We start from the raw sequence: 15,018 nt of genomic DNA on the forward strand, positions 1-15,018 counted from the left end.
CTAGTGGAATTGTCCCTGCCCATGGCAGGGGATGGAACAGGATGAATTTTATGTCCCTTCCAACCCAAACCATTCTGGGATTCCAGGATTCATCCTGTGACATGCAGAGGGAGGAGCAGTGGGACAGGGCAGTGTTATCTGTCCCCGTGGCTGCTCTTTCTGCTGTCCCTGTCCCTGCTAGTGCCATCTGCACCTGTCACAAAGCCTTGCATGCTCCAGCAGTTCCAGCTCAGGAGCATGGAGAGCCTGGCAGGATATTTTTCAGCAGAGCCCTGGGATTCAGAAAAGAGCAAGAGCATTTTTGCAGGGCGTAATTCGCCTCCTTGGCTTCAAAGCATTAAGGAGATTACAGTTCAGGCCCACAGGAAAGCAGCAGTGCTCCTCTTAGTGCTTCCAGATAAACAGCAATTCAGCATTTACAGCCTCCAAATCAGTTTAATAAATAAAGTCAAGGACTTGCATGCTCAGAACCACAGCCAGAAGCCCTGGAATGGGCAGGGAGGGACCTCTTTGCCAGGGCCTCTTTGGAGCAGGATTCTTGCTGACAGAAAACCCTCAGCCTGGTTTGGCTAAAGAGGAGCAAGTGAAGGAGTTGTCAGTGAGGAAGTGCCTGATTTTCTCTGTGGAGATGTTGAAAACTCAGCTGGGTGTGATCCTGGACAACCTGCTCTGCTTGACCCTGCCTGGGTGATCTCAAGAGGTCCCTTCCAACCTCAGCTCTCTGTGATTTGGCAGAAATGTTGAAAATGTAGGAGCCTCTGGGTACTATTTTCCCTGAAATCCAAGCACAGGAAGCCCTGTGGATCCCACAAGTGCCCTGTGAGCACAGTGGTGTGCCCAGGGGGGCCGATTCCACATGAGTTCACAGGCTGAGCAGGAGTTTCCCCTGGCATCCTCCACTTGTAGGGAGCAGAACAGAGCTGCCAACTTCATCCTCACTCCATTAAATCTCATCTGAAACTGGAGAAGGAGCAGCCACCTCCAGCAGCATCTCCCTGTCACCTTGTGCCTCTCAGCACATCCTGAGAGGACACTCAGCCCCGTGAGTGCTTATCACACAGGGTTTCTCCATTTTTATCCCACTGGGTTTCTCCTGTTGATCCCACTGTGTTTTATATTATTTATCACACAGGGTTTCTCCTGTTTATCCCACAGAGTTTCTCCTATTTCTCCCACTGGGTTTCTCCTGTTTATTCCACAAGGTTTCTCCTGTTTATCCCACTGGGTTTCTCCTGTTTATTCCACAAGGTTTCTCCTGTTTCTCCCACAGTTTCTCCTATTTCTCCCACAGGGTTTGTCCCATCTCCTCTCACCACACAGGATCCTGGTTCCTCTCTGCAGAGCCCTGTGTCCCAGGGGCCACGTAGGAACTCACCCACACTTGCCTTTATTTTTAGAGGCTAGTTTCTCAGCTTCCCTGGGGGTCTTGAAGAGGACTGGCTCACTGGCAGGGCTCTGGCCTTGGATGCTGATGGACTGGACATGCACAATGTACTCAGTGTCCTCCTCTAGGTCCCAGAGGGCACAGGAGCGGGTGGTGGTGTTCACCTCCTGGATGAAGCGCAGCATCCGCACGTCCTTCTTCTGGAAGCCGAGAGAGGAGAGCACAGAGTGGTGGAGAGACCCGCCCGTGTGCTGTCACCTAAGGCCACTGATTCCTGCCCTGCCCACCAGGTGGATGTGGAGAAACCATCGGGATCCTTCCCTCTCTGCAGCCACCAATGTGCAAAGCGCCGCTGCAAAGGGGAGGGAGGAGCCAAATCCCCTCCGGGACCGCGAGGGACAGGACGAGAAGAAATGGGCTTCAACTGCAGCAAGAGGATCTGGGGACCAAGGGGACCTGGAGGGGAGATGGACATGGCTGGAACTGGGGGATTCTAGGCACGGTACCTGTTGGGAAATTGCAAATCCAATGACAACTTCATCTTCTAGGACATCCCAGGTGACAACAGCTGAGTTGGCTTTCAGGTGTTTGACTGTGACATTTACTGGAGCCGACGGGCTGTCTGCAAGGAGGGAGAGCAGAGCCTTTACAGGGGCAGGCAAGGAGTGGGAAAGGATCTTCCTCAGGATCTGTTTTGGATATGTGACCTGGAAATTGCAGGTACTCCACGTCTCAGTTCCCAGGGTGGAGCTAGGAGTTGTCACCTGAGTTACATTCAACACGGTTCAAACTGATAGAGGGGAAATTAAAGTTAAATATAGGGAAGAAATCCTTTCCTGGGGGGGTGGTGGAGATTGCCCAGAGAAGCTGTCCCATCCCTGGAAGTGTCCAAAGCCAGGTTGTAGCAAACCAGGACAGTTCAAAGTGTCCCTGCCCATGGCAAGGGGTAGAACTGGCTGATCTTCCTGTCCATTCAACCCAAACCATTCCACAACTCCATGTGTGAAATACCCAACCCTTGTTTGACTTCTTGAATACCACAGCCAAGCCCTGAGCAGCTCATTCATCCCATCCTCCCCAGCCACATTTTTCCCTGTTCCCTATTCCAGCCTGACAGTGACAGCTGGGAGGAAATTCCAGCTCTGCCATGGGAGTGTGCACACTAAATGCTCAGATGAGCATTCCCGAGGTTTGAAACACAGGAGTGGAGTAGCTGGGAGAGTTTCTTTTGCTTTTCCCTGGTAGAAAATATTTCTTACAATGTTTTGTGGCTGATGTCAGAGCACATCCAGTGAGCATCCACTTGGAACTGCCAGGACACAGTGGATGTTGTAATGTGGAAAGGACAGGCCAGCAAAGCAGGAGCCTGAGGCACTATGTTTATTAACTGAATAAACTCTGTGTTTATTCCCAGTTCCAGAGCACAGCTGAATTGCCAGCAGGATCCTGCCAGCCTTGCCAAGGAGAGCTGGGCTGCTGCACAACCTCCCCAGGAGCCTCTTCCCAAGGGAGCTGCCCAGTCCTGGCATCTCCAGGGAAGGTTTTACCTCCTAGGCTTGGCACAGTTCTTCCAGCTGGATTCTGTTCCTACTCCTCTGCTCAAATTTAATTCACAATCTCCAGCTTTGCTCTGAACCCAAAGCAGTGAAAACTCTGAGTAGCCTCAGGAGGTCAGTAGGGTGAGGAAGAGTCATTTTATTCCAACTTTTATGAGAAATTAATACTTTTATTTCATTATAACCACCCCTCTGGGGCTGGGACAGGTCACCAGTACAAGAAGAGTGCACTTGTGCCTATCTCCAGTGACACTTGTTGGATTTATGATCATTCCCAGCCGCCTGATGGGGCTGAAAATATTCAAGCTGTAGTGTCAGTGTCTGACATCACTCCTGGTGAATGTTCCCCTGGGAACAGAGGAATAACAGGAGCACAGAATTCCCCAGCTGAAGGTCACTTGGCACAGTGATCCCTCATTCCTTTCACAGCCAGCAGGTAGACCCTTAGGAATAAAATGTCTGCAGAAGCCATTTGATTCTCAATAAGAGAAAAAGTCACTGAATAGCTGAATTCACACAAATTTGTGACTTTAAGAGGAGCAGCAAGTCTGTGATTCCACAGAGGGATGTCATTCCTCTCTGGAGTAACATTGGAGCTGGTGTTGATCCAGGGCATTCTCATCTGTCAGGGCCTGGCCTTCATGGAATGAGGCAGAATCCCCAGGAATCCTCTTGGAGGATGAGATCCTTCATCATCCTCACCCTCCCTGCAATCTGAGGAGGGAAACAAATCATCCTCCCCATCCTGGAATAAAAGTCCCTCCCAAACTGTGCCACGAGGAAGGGACGTGGGTCTGCAGCTCTTCACCTTCCCCCGTGACTGAACCAACAAAAGTCGAGTCTAATTTTAGGAAGGGGCAGTCAGCAGACAGGAATGTGCACGGGGAAGGTCTGTGAGTCATGCCTGATGAATTTTTGCTGGAACATACGGAGGACATGACGGAGTTGAGGGATGGGAGACAAAACAGTCTCCAGCTGCAGAGAGCACTTCGCCCTTCCCGGCTGCACCGCTCAATCCCGGCCTCCCTGGGTATTTTTAGGAGCTAAATTTTTTATTTTTTTTAAAAAAGCTACCACTGACTTAGCTAGCTTCAGTTGGAAAAAGAGATGAATTAACCCCACAGGAACAGAGAGCAGAGATCACGGAAAAAAAGCTGGGAAAAGGGAACAGCTCTCGGAGTGTTCAGGTCCCCTTTGAAATTTGTGACCTTGAGGGAGGCACAGCATAAAAAGTGTCCGAGTTTTCTGATGGCATAAGATGTGGGGGAGTTGGGAAGACCTTGAAGAGCTGGAGGAGAGCAAAAAACTCTCCTGGGAAGTGGTGGGAGAGGGTGGAGAGCTGTGAGGCAGGAGGGAAGCACTCAGCAAAACTGAAACCCAGAGTTTGAAGGCTCCAAAACTGGAATCTGGATGGAGGTGAAGGAGAAATCCCCTGGACTGGGTGGTCAGGAACATTCTAGAACCTTTCTTTGTAGGAATATCTGAGAGAGGGATGGGGTAGTGAAGTCAGCAGCTCTAAAATCCAGGAATCCAGGACAGCAGATCCCAATGTGCCTTCCCTTGCACTGCTACACCCAAATCAGTGGTGTCAAACCAGCATAAAAACACTAACAAGAGAATTAAACCATGTTTGACAGAAATACAAATCCAGGAAAATTAATTTCCTGCTCCCAGAGTTGCAGGAGTAATTTGGAACCAAAATTTTCATCCATGAGGTTGCTTTTCTCCCCGTTCCCAGGAGATGAAGTGATGAGATCATGACTTCCTAAGACCTAAAACACTGTTCCAAGATATTCCACAAGACTTTTGGCACCCTGGCCCTGTTGCAGCTCCTTGTGAGTGCCAACCTGGCTGAGATCAGGAGGAAAAGGTGCAATTCCTGTCATTTCCCAGCTGCCTGCAGGGGGTCAGCAGCTCGAGCAGGGCACCAAGGTGCCAAATCCAAATTTTTGATTCCTTCTAGAGTCATGTGCAACTCCTGGAAACTTTGCTTCTGTGCCTGTGGCAGCCAGGAAAGCTGCTGGTGTTCTGGGAGAGGGTGGGAATGCTGCAGGGACAGCAGGGAATGGGTTTTTAGTGGATCAAGGATTTTTTGTGCCTGTTTACTCCAGAGCTGCTGAGGGCAGCACATTCCCTATGTGCTCAGTAAGGGGATGGTGCAAGATTCCTGCTTTAGCACTTTAACTTCATCCCAGTGCAGGATGCTGGAGCAAATCCCTGTGAGTATTTACCCAAATTGGGATGGAAAAACATTCTCATTTTCATGTCACTTCCCCACTCCTCATTAAGAGAAACCCTAATGATTTAAACTGAAATTGGGACTTTTAAACATGAATAACAACTTAAAAACTGAAGATTTCTAAAACCCCATCTCATTTCCTCCCCACAGGCTCCGAAATCTGCCATCCCCCAGGCCTGTGTGTCCCAGCCCTCCCCGCTTCCGCCGCACCTGGGGCCCTTTTGGCAGGAGCAGGTCGGAGCCTCCTCTGTGCACCAAGAAATCCTGAGCCCTGGAGATGATCCTTAATCCCTTCCTGATGCTGAGAACCCCTCCCAGCCTTCCATTAAATGTTTTCCTCGTTATTGTTGGACTTTAATTGGAGAGAGAGGAACTCCCCACACGTTTTACAATTTGGCACGAGGAAGAGGAGCCCACCTGCCTGCTGTGAGTTGGATTCCTGTGGTATGGATGGGAGGGTGGGAAAAAGAGCAGGGAAAAGCTTTGTTCCATCCCACTGCTGCTGTCACCAGGGAATGGGGGAGGGATGCTGAATATTGGGGTGTCCAAACCCTGGGGTGTCTTGTAGGATCAGGCAGGTATCACTGAAGGAAATATCACACCCTTGGGGTCACCTCAGGCCAAGTCCAGGCCATAGGTCTGGAGTTAAAGTGTATTTCTGGATTTATCTCTCCAGCCAAGGGATCCCCAAAACCTCCTGAATTCACCTCTCCCATGGAGGTGCTTGGAATTGCATCCTTCCTGAGGCTGTGCTGTATTCCCAGCATTTTCCAGTTCACTCAGCTCCTCTCCCAAGCTGCTCCTTCCCTGCTGGGGAGGGCTTGAGCTGCCTCAGAGCCCCAGGGACATGGGCTGGTGAGCTGAGGCTCTGAAGCAGCTCATTCCCTGCTTTCCAGCTGCCCTTTCCTGCAGGAAGCAGTGAATCCCAGCCTTAACTCTTGATTTCTGCACTACATCCTTCCCTGGGGATGCAGGAGATGAAAGGACACAACCTGAAAGGAGCTTCCCTAAAATCCATGTGATGTTTCCTGCCAGCCCTGCTGCCCTTTCCCTGAGTGTGGATTCACACAGAGCTGCTTTTGCTGCCTCTCTCTGCTCTCCCAGCATGGATCCCATCCCTGGATGTAATTGCTTGTGGGTTTTATGGGGTGTGTAGGAACATGGGCACATTGTTCAGCATTCCCAAGGGTTTTAATGAAGGGAGCCCCAGGGGAATGTGTGGGAGCAGGGATCATTCCTGCTCTGTTTGCTAAGATCCAGCGATTTCAAAGAGCAAAAAGGCCAACTGGTGGTTCTTCAGCTGGGAAAGAGGCAATTATTTCCTGCTGACCTCTCACTTGCCTGTAAAAATGGGATATTAATAGGCCACCAGCCCCCTCCTGCCCACCTCTTGGCTCTGTGGCTGATTCCTCAGGGAGCAGCTGCCCAAACGTGCTGGAAATGCTGCCAGAGAGCGTGGAGCCTTTTCAGGGAGCACAGAGACTGTGGCCAGCCAGGCATTGAGAATTCCTCAGGGCAGAAGGAAGGAATATTTCTACCCTGGAGAGTCCCAGAGACAGACAGGATTCTCTCAGGCCTCCCCAATGCCACAATTTGGGTTTAAATGCTGCCAACTCAGAGCAGAGTCGTTCCCCTCATTACATGTTTTATCCAAGATCCAAATATCCACAGAGAACTGGGTGCCAAGGGCTTTTCTAGATCCTCTTATCCCACACCTCTGTAGTGTCAGAGGGGGTGAGGAAGGCTGGGGATTTCCTGGATGCTGACACCAGCCCTCTCCTGGGATTTTGCTGCCTGCTCCCAGCCCAGCTCTGCTCATGTCTTGCTTTTTACTGCACACATAAAGATTTGCAGCTCCATTGCTCAATACATTTCTGCTTTTAACTGAATTATACTCGATCCAGGCCCTAAATCAGCCTCTGGGCACTTCATAAACCAGCAAGAGTTTGTTTAGCAATGAACATCCAAAGGGTGAGGATGGATCCAGGACCAGCACATGGATGGCACTGGCCTGGAGTGCGTGGTTAGTAACTGCAAGCACATCTCTCTGTGAGGAATCTCCCTTTTCCACAAGCATATTCCCAGCAGGAAAACAGCATTTGGAAGAGGATGGCTCAACCCTGGCTGCCTCTCACAGCACCATCCCTGCTGAGAGCCTGACACCAGGGGTGAGAAACCTCCACATCCCAATTAAATCCCTCCCACGCCCAAGGCAGAAATCAATAAAGTGCTGACGCCACCCATCAGCCAGCCAGGAATCTCCCCGGCCCTGGCGTGCAGGGAAAGGGCTGCAATGGGTTGGTTTGTTGTTTCCAAAGAGCTCAGAGACCTCTCTTGACCCACGGGTGATCCCAGCTCCCCGGGCTCAGGGGAGCACATCCAGCTCAGAGTCAGCACCTGGGGTCAGGTTGTCACCTTGGCTTTGCTCTCCTTCCCCCCACGAGGCTGGGGGGCTGCCTGGGGAGGGGGTGAAGCTGCTTTGCAGTGGCTCAGAGGGTGAGGACACACTTCAGAGCTGAGCAGAGACCAGCCAGGAGGGTTTGGCACCTTTTTGGGCAGCTGAGGTGGGGGAGCTGTGAAGGGGCTCCTCAAACTAGAGCTTGTGCAGGTTTGAGAGCTGGCCCAGAGCTGTGTTGGCAGGGCAGGTTTTACCTGAGCAGTTTGTCACCTCTGCTCTCCACCTCACAAAGATAAACCTGGCCTGAGCTGCTCTACAGGCTGGCATCTGGCAGTGAGGCTGTGGCCTTCCTTCACCCTTCATTTTGTTGTCTTCCATCATCACCCTGCTGCTCTCTGAGCCCTGAGCAGTGCCCTGAGCCCAGCCCAGCCCCCCTCTCTTCATTAGCTCAGCCTAACGAGGAGAGGACTGCTGGCAGAGCAAGGGCAAAATTAAATCCTTTTCCTGACTTGCCAAACTTCCCAAGTGTTTCCTCAGGGACCTTCTGGAGCACTGGAATGATGGGATGGCATGACCCACCCAGGTGGGGTTTGGGGGTTGGTGTGAAGGTTATTGCTCAGCCACCTTGTCCTCCTGCTCCTGCTGCCCCTCCTCTCTCACCTTGGCATCACCTTGGCAAAAAATGGTTCTGCCTGGCCAAAATCCCTGAATTCAGAGCAGGGCCTGTGCTTGGTGCCACTCACCAGCCCTTGCCCTGGCATTGCCAGGGGGGAATGTGCACCAGTCCCTTCCTGGGAATGACAGCTTAGATCTTTCATGACAGGAATTATTTCAAACCCACTCACACAAGCTCTGGATGGACCCTGAAGCCCCCATCCCTGCCTGGGAATGATTTCCTCCCCACAGACTTTCCCAATGACTCTTGGCTTGCATGCCTTGGTGGCCTTGTGGCCACACCATCAGGCAGGGCTGGGGACACAGAGCTGGTGGTGACACTGCAGCTACCTCTGTGTGACCTTGGGAAAATCACTCTGCGCTCTCACCCCTCTGTTCCTGCTCTGGAAAACAGGGACAGCACAAGTTCTGTGCCTCACCTGGGTGCACAGAGAGCTCGTCAGGACCTTGGCACGGGTGGCACAGAAGGAGAGGCAGTGGCACCACACCAAAGTCACACCATGAGCTCCCAGAACGTGGCAGCAGCAGGGGGTGTTTATGGGCAGGGACACAAGTCCCTGTTTACTCTGGGATGCCAAGGGAGGTGACCCAAGGATAAGGAGGAGCAGGGAAGTGGCCTAGTTTACAGAGAGCCCCGAGTGCTGTCACGATTGCAGACATTGTGCCGCGGTGTTTTCCTCGTCGCTCCCTCCCTTTGGGAATGTTTCATTAATCTCCCCGGATCTGGCAGTTGTGAAACAGCAACTTCAGGAGGCAATGCCTGCCCAAGGACGGGTGGCAGAGCTGAAGGCATCCGGGGCTTGCTGCAGCCCTGACAGGCCAAATGTAACTCCAGCAACTTCCAGGGATGGCTGGAGCCAAGGAATTTCCACTCCCTGGAGCTCTGCATCCCTAATAATCACCCCCAGCCTCCTGGAATGTGAGATGTCCTGGCAATCAGCAGCCTGTGAATCAAAGCAGCTGTTCCACCAGCAAAGGAGACAGCCCTCAACTGCTTGGGAGGGTGACTGGCTTGTGCTGGGGAGCTCCACCAGCTCTGCCCACTGTGCACCCACACAGGGAGTGCTGGGCCAATGAAGGCAAGAGTGGACTTGGGTCCATCCTGGTAGCTCCAAAATTAGCTCCAGCTCAAGGGATCGCTGCCTTCACACAAGATCCCCCAGCCCAGGTGACCTGCTCAGCTCAGAGGGGCCTGGTTTTTGTGGCTGGGATGTGCAGTGCCCCTGGAGATGTGGTTCCTCTGGGACCACCGGGCTTCCCCAGAGTTCACAGGGCTCCCAGCAGAGCCCAGCTGGGCCCTGGACAGCCGGGAAGGCAGAGCAGAGCCGGCTTTGCCCCCTCAACTCTGCTTTAGCCAGTGAGACAAACCAGGGCCGCTGCTCAGGTGCCCAGAACCTCCCCGTGTCCCTGCCCAGCGCAGGGCGAGGGGCTCCTCTCCCTCTGCCCGTTCCACACCTCCCCGAGCCGCCCTCCCCGGGGATGCCCCGCTGCGCTCGCCCACGCTGGGACGCTGCCCGAGCCCGGTGCCGCGGGGCTGCGTGTCCCAAATCGCCGCCTCTTCCGCACCCAATTCCATCCCGGCAAAGTCCCGGCGCCCCAAACTCCATCCCCTCAGCTGCTCCCCCCGGGGGTCTCTCCTGGCACCGAACCCCCTCCCCACATCCCCGGTAGCCGCTCCCGGGGCCCGTACCTGCCTCCACCGGGCGCAGACCGGCGTAGCTGAAGCAGAGCAGGAGCGCGGCGCCGGTGCAGCCGAGGAAGGGCTCCATCCCCCGGGGCCGCTCGGGGCCGGGCCGAGCCGCTCCGGGCCGGGCCGGGCCGGGCCCCGCCGGCGGCGCGTCCTGCGGGCTCTGCGGAGCCCTTCAGCACCGCGGAGAGCGCCGGGGCTGCCGGTACCGCCGGTGCCTCCCGGTACCGCTGGTACCGCCGGTGCCTCCCGGTGCTGCCCGGTGCCGCCGGTGCCTCCCGGTACCGCTGGTACCGCCGGTGCCTCCCGGTGCTGCCCGGTACCGCTGGGACCGCCGGTGCCTCCCGGTGCCTCCCGGTACCTCCCGGTGCCTCCCGGTGCTGCGCGGTGTCGCCGGTGCCTCCCGTTACCGCTGGTACCTCTCGGTGCCGCCCGATGCCTCCCGGTACCGCTGGTAGTGCCCGGTGCCGCCCGGTGCCTCCCAGTGCCGCCCGGTACCGCCGGTGCTGCCCGGTGCCTCCCGCTGCTGCCCGCTGCTGCCCGGTACCGCCGGTGCTGCCCGGTACCGCCCGGTGCCTCCCAGTGCCGCCCGGTGCCGCCGGTGCGGCGCGGCACGGCGGGGCTCCGCTCAGCCCGGCAGCGCCCGGCTCGGCTCGGCTCGGCTCGGCTCGGCTCGGCTCGGCTCGGCTCGGCTCGGCTGGGTTCGACCGGGAGGCGGCCCCGCCGAGCCCCGGCTCCGCCCGCTGCAGCGCCGGGCAGCCCCGCTCCGGTCCCTCCCCCGGCCCCGGGGGCGCCTCGGGCCCCTCGCTCAGCGCGGCCCCGCTCTCTGCCTCAGTTTCCCCGTCCCGCCCTCCCGGGGGCTGCTCGGACCACCCGGGCTCCCACTCCCAGCCAGGAGCAGCCCTGTGGCACAGCAGAGGGGACATGGCACCAGCGCTAAATTCCGCGGGAAGAGTCTCCGGAATTAACCGGTTAATTAAACTGCACCCTCTGGTTGATGCTCGCTGGTGATGGGAATAGAATCCAAGTCCCCAAATCATCCAAATCATGCGATCCTGTGGGACCCCTGTGCTGCTGCCCACCAGCAGTGGGGTGTCCTGGCCCTGAGAGGGGCTGGGCATGGGGTGGGACCCAGGGACATCTGGGGCCAGTGAGGGGCTGTGTGTCCTTCACTGTCTGTCTGCCCCAGGTATTCCTCTGCCACCTGTGCTGGGGATTCCCAGGAGCATCTGTGGGGTCCCCACATTTCTAGCAATCCTATGGTTTGGTTCATGGACTGATGATTTTTCTCTGCTCATCCTGAAGAGGGGAGCGACTCAGGTGTGAGGGGCTTTGGCAGCCTGTGCCACCATCCCCTTGCCACCCTCCCTTGGCCATACAAGGCCACAGCAGTTCTTGGGGGGCACAGTGAGAGACCCCCCAGCTGAGGAGTCCCCTCGTGCCAAGGACATCCCCAAAGATCTCCTGGACAAATGACAGGCACCCAAGGGAGAACCATAAACCTTTCCTCCACTTTCCTGAGCCTGGTGATGACAATTCCCAGCACGGTGTCCGTGCTGCATCCCAGGGAAATGCCTGTGGTGCCTCCCTTTCATCTCCTGCCTGGCAGCAGATTAAAATTTCATCACTTCAGTGCTGGAGAAGGTGCAGGCGAGGAGCAGGAGCCCCAGGATGGAGAGAGAGGTGCAGCCCCTTGCTGGAGCTGCCTGCACTGAGCTTGGGGGACCCCAAATTCAGCCACACGTGGCTGGGCTGGAGGGAGCAGAATTTGGGCACAGCCCTGCAGGGGTGTATGGGCTGGAGGGAGCAGGATTTGGGCACAGCCCTGCAGGGATGGACGGGCTGGAGGGAGCAGGATTTGGGCAGTGCCATGCAGGGGTGGATGGGCTGGAGGGAGCAGGATTTGGGCAGTGCCATGCAGGGATGGATGGGCTGGAGGGAGCAGGATTTGGGCACAGCCATGCAGGGATGGATGGGCTGGAGGGAGCAGGATTTGGGCACAGCCCTGCAGGGATGGATGGGCTGGAGGGAGCAGGATTTGGGCAGTGCCATGCAGGGATGGATGGGCTGGAGGGAGCAGGATTTGGGCACAGCCCTGCAGGGATGGATGGGCTGGAGGGAGCAGGATTTGGGCACAGCCATGCAGGGATGGATGGGCTGGAGGGAGCAGGATTTGGGCAGTGCCATGCAGGGATGGATGGGCTGGAGGGAGCAGGATTTGGGCACAGCCCTGCAGGGGTGTATGGGCTGGAGGGAGCAGGATTTGGGCAGTGCCATGCAGGGGTGTATGGGCTGGAGGGAGCAAGATTTGGGCACAGCCATGCAGGGATGGATGGGCTGGAGGGAGCAGGATTTAGGCACAGCCATGCAGGGATGGATGGGCTGGAGGGAGCAGGATTTGGGCAGTGCCATGCAGGGATGGATGGGCTGGAGGGAGCAGGATTTGGGCACAGCCCTGCAGGGGTGGATGGGCTGGAGGGAGCAGGATTTGGGCACAGCCCTGCAGGGAGGTGGCTCCAGGCCAGGCTGCTGCTTCCCCTGGGCCTTCCTTCCTCGGAACACGAGGCTGGGCAGGAGACATTCCCAGGCTCAGGCTCCTGATGGCGCTTCCTCCTTGGCCTGCACACCTGGAGCAGCATCACAAACCCCGAGTTCTGATACCAGTGATTCCAGAACAGCTCCAGGAAGGCATAGCCAAGGTCCCAGCAGGATGTGCCTCTGTGCCAGCAGCAGCAGCAGCAGCAGCAGCAGCAGCAGCAGCAGCAGCAGCACTTCCCCGTCTCTGCAGAGGGAATTCCAAGTCCCCCAGCAGTGAGATGCAGGGGTTGGCACACAAATCCAAGGATTCCCTGCCTGGCTGGATCCCATCCTGGGCACACAGGTAGCCAAGCACATGGGATGGGCAGTGTTCTCCCCCAGGGCTCCTGGCAGATGTGACAAGGCTGGTCCCTGTCATCCCGCTGCCTCCCAGGCTCGCACTGGAGGGTTTTGATGTGTCCTGGTATTTTTCCAGAGGCTGATCCCAGCTAACACCACGATTCCTTGGCTTTTTCCTCTCCCCCTTTCCAAATAAAGGAGGAACGTTGCTCTTTTCCCATGACGTCTGCCATTCTCAGGGGGTGCCCTGGGATGTCACCACTGCCCTGAGGTCCCCCGGGGTCCATGGGACAGCCCGTGCTGTGCTTGTCCTTTCCCTTCCCCTCTCCTTTCCCACCACTGGGCAAAGCTTTATTTGAGGTGTTCCTGTCCCCCTGGTCCCCTGTGGGCTCCCCGTGCAGCGCGGAGCCTCCCGCACCTCCCCAGCCCATCACTATTCAAGTCACACGACGCCCGTCACGCGTCCCCCGTCTGCCAATTAAGTCACAGCTCTAATTACGCACTCAGGCTCCGCAGACGCTCCTCTTCCCTCTCCCGGCACCAGACGGACACCTGGGAGAGCGCAGCGCTCGCACCCAGCCCGTCCTGTCCCATTCACCCTCACTGGGCTGGGCTCTGACAGAGCCCGGCACCGGCCCCGCAGCCCTGCGACACCAAAAAATTGTCCCTAAATCAGTGTCGTGGTGCGAGGGGCTTTCTGTGCAGCCCACGAGGGAAAGGGGTGCGTGCAGAGCTGCTCTGGATGTCCCCCAGGAGGGACAGTCCCAGCCCTGCGGATTATGGTGGCACAGAGGGATTTGGCGGATCTGGGGGGACTCTGCTGCTGCTCCCCAGGTGTAACTCTGCCCCTCTGGCCCCATCTCTCACCTGCACCTCCCCGGGGCACCCCAAACCCTCGGGGGGGAGGCTCCCTGCACCCCACGCAGAGCCCGCCCGCAGCTCATCACCTGTGTGGGCTCCCACTGGGAATTTCTCTGGGGTCTTGGTCCCCCCCCCAAATCCTGGTGCTGGGTGTGGGGTCCTGCCCCAGGGGCTCCGGGGGTGCTGGGTGCCATCCTGAGGGCGGTGTGGGGTGCAGGGGGTGCAGGATACAGGGAATGTGGGGGATGTAGGGTGTGGAGTGAGCAGGGGGTTCAAGGGGTGCCAAAGGTGCGGAATACAGGGGGTGCAGGGGGTTCAAGGGGTGCAAAGGTGCTGAATACAGGGGGTGCAGGAGGGTCAGGGGGTACAGGGGGTGCAGGATACAGAAGGTGCTGGATACAGGGGATACAGGGGGGTCAAGGTGTTTAGGAGGTTCAGGGGGTGCGGGACACAGGGGGTGCAGGGGGTTCACGGGGTGTGGGATACAGGGGGTTCAAGGGGCTTCAAGGTGTTCAGGAGGTACAGGAGATGCAAGGGGTGCAGGGGTTGCAGGAGGTGCGGGATGCAGGGGGCTCAGGGGATACAGAAGGTACAAGGGGTACAGGATACAGGGGGTTCAGGGGGTCCAGGGGGTTCAGGGGGTACAAGGGGTGCGGGATTCAGGGGGTTCAGGGGGTTCAGGAGCTCCAGGAGGTTCAGGGGGTACAAGGGGTGCGGGATACAGGGGGTTCAGGGGGTTCAGGGGGTTCAGGAGCTGCAGGAGGCGCGGGGAGCCCCCGCATCCCGGCGCTGCCGAAAGCCGCTGCTGCCATCTGCCGACACCGCGCCGGGTCCGGCCCGCGGAGCTCCGGGCGAGGATGGGGGGCACAGCCGGGACCCCCCAACATCCCCCCGGCACCCCCGGGACAGGAGCCGCACTCCGGCCCCCGCCCGGGCGCGTCCCGGGGGTTCTGCCGCAGGGGGCTGGGGGCAGCCGGGGTCGGCCAGGAGGGGACTGGGGTCTCCCCGCTCGGAGCCCCCCGGCTCGGAGACCCCCGGCCAGGCCCCCCGGCCCCGCTGTCCCGCCTGCCGCGTCCCCCAGGGTCCCTCGCTGACCCCACGAGATGGGGAAAGAAGCCACGAGAGGGAGCCCGGGGCCCGCGCGTGGCCGTGGCACTGGGAGCAGTGGTGGCGCTATTGCCACTGGTGGCGCTGGTGGCGCTGGTGGCACTGGCGATGACGTTTAACCGCTCTGTTCCTTGAGGAGAGCAGGGGTACAAGGGACAAGTCTGAGTCAGACCCGTCTGGGTTCTCTCCCAGCTCCAGATCCCCCCAGTGTCACCCATTCCTGCATGGGGTGGC

At 57.4% G+C, this 15,018-nt stretch overlaps 2 protein-coding genes across 3 annotated transcripts in view; one reads left to right on the plus strand and one right to left on the minus strand.

Moving 5' to 3' along the window:
- The window catches only part of S100PBP (S100P binding protein), a 22,628-nt gene extending 17,029 nt beyond the window's left edge, over positions 1-5,599 (plus strand). For both annotated transcript variants that reach the window (XM_056509019.1, XM_056509020.1), the window contains exon 5: positions 5,330-5,599. In XM_056509019.1, coding sequence (XP_056364994.1) covers positions 5,330-5,447 — 118 coding nt within the window. In that variant the 3' untranslated portion in view covers positions 5,448-5,599. The remainder of the gene's footprint in view (positions 1-5,329) is intronic.
- FNDC5 (fibronectin type III domain containing 5) overlaps positions 1-10,025 on the minus strand; it is a 13,148-nt gene extending 3,123 nt beyond the window's left edge. The window contains exons 1-3 of the mRNA XM_056509031.1: positions 9,943-10,025; positions 1,891-2,006; positions 1,386-1,584 (exon numbers count right to left, since the gene is read on the minus strand). Of these exons, the coding sequence (XP_056365006.1) occupies positions 1,386-1,584; positions 1,891-2,006; positions 9,943-10,021 (394 nt within the window). The 5' untranslated portion in view covers positions 10,022-10,025. The remainder of the gene's footprint in view (positions 1-1,385; positions 1,585-1,890; positions 2,007-9,942) is intronic.
- Between the last annotated feature and the right edge of the window lie 4,993 nt (positions 10,026-15,018).

Source organism: Oenanthe melanoleuca, chromosome 23, assembly GCF_029582105.1.
Source record: "Oenanthe melanoleuca isolate GR-GAL-2019-014 chromosome 23, OMel1.0, whole genome shotgun sequence".
Classification (NCBI taxonomy): Eukaryota; Metazoa; Chordata; class Aves; order Passeriformes; family Muscicapidae; genus Oenanthe; species Oenanthe melanoleuca.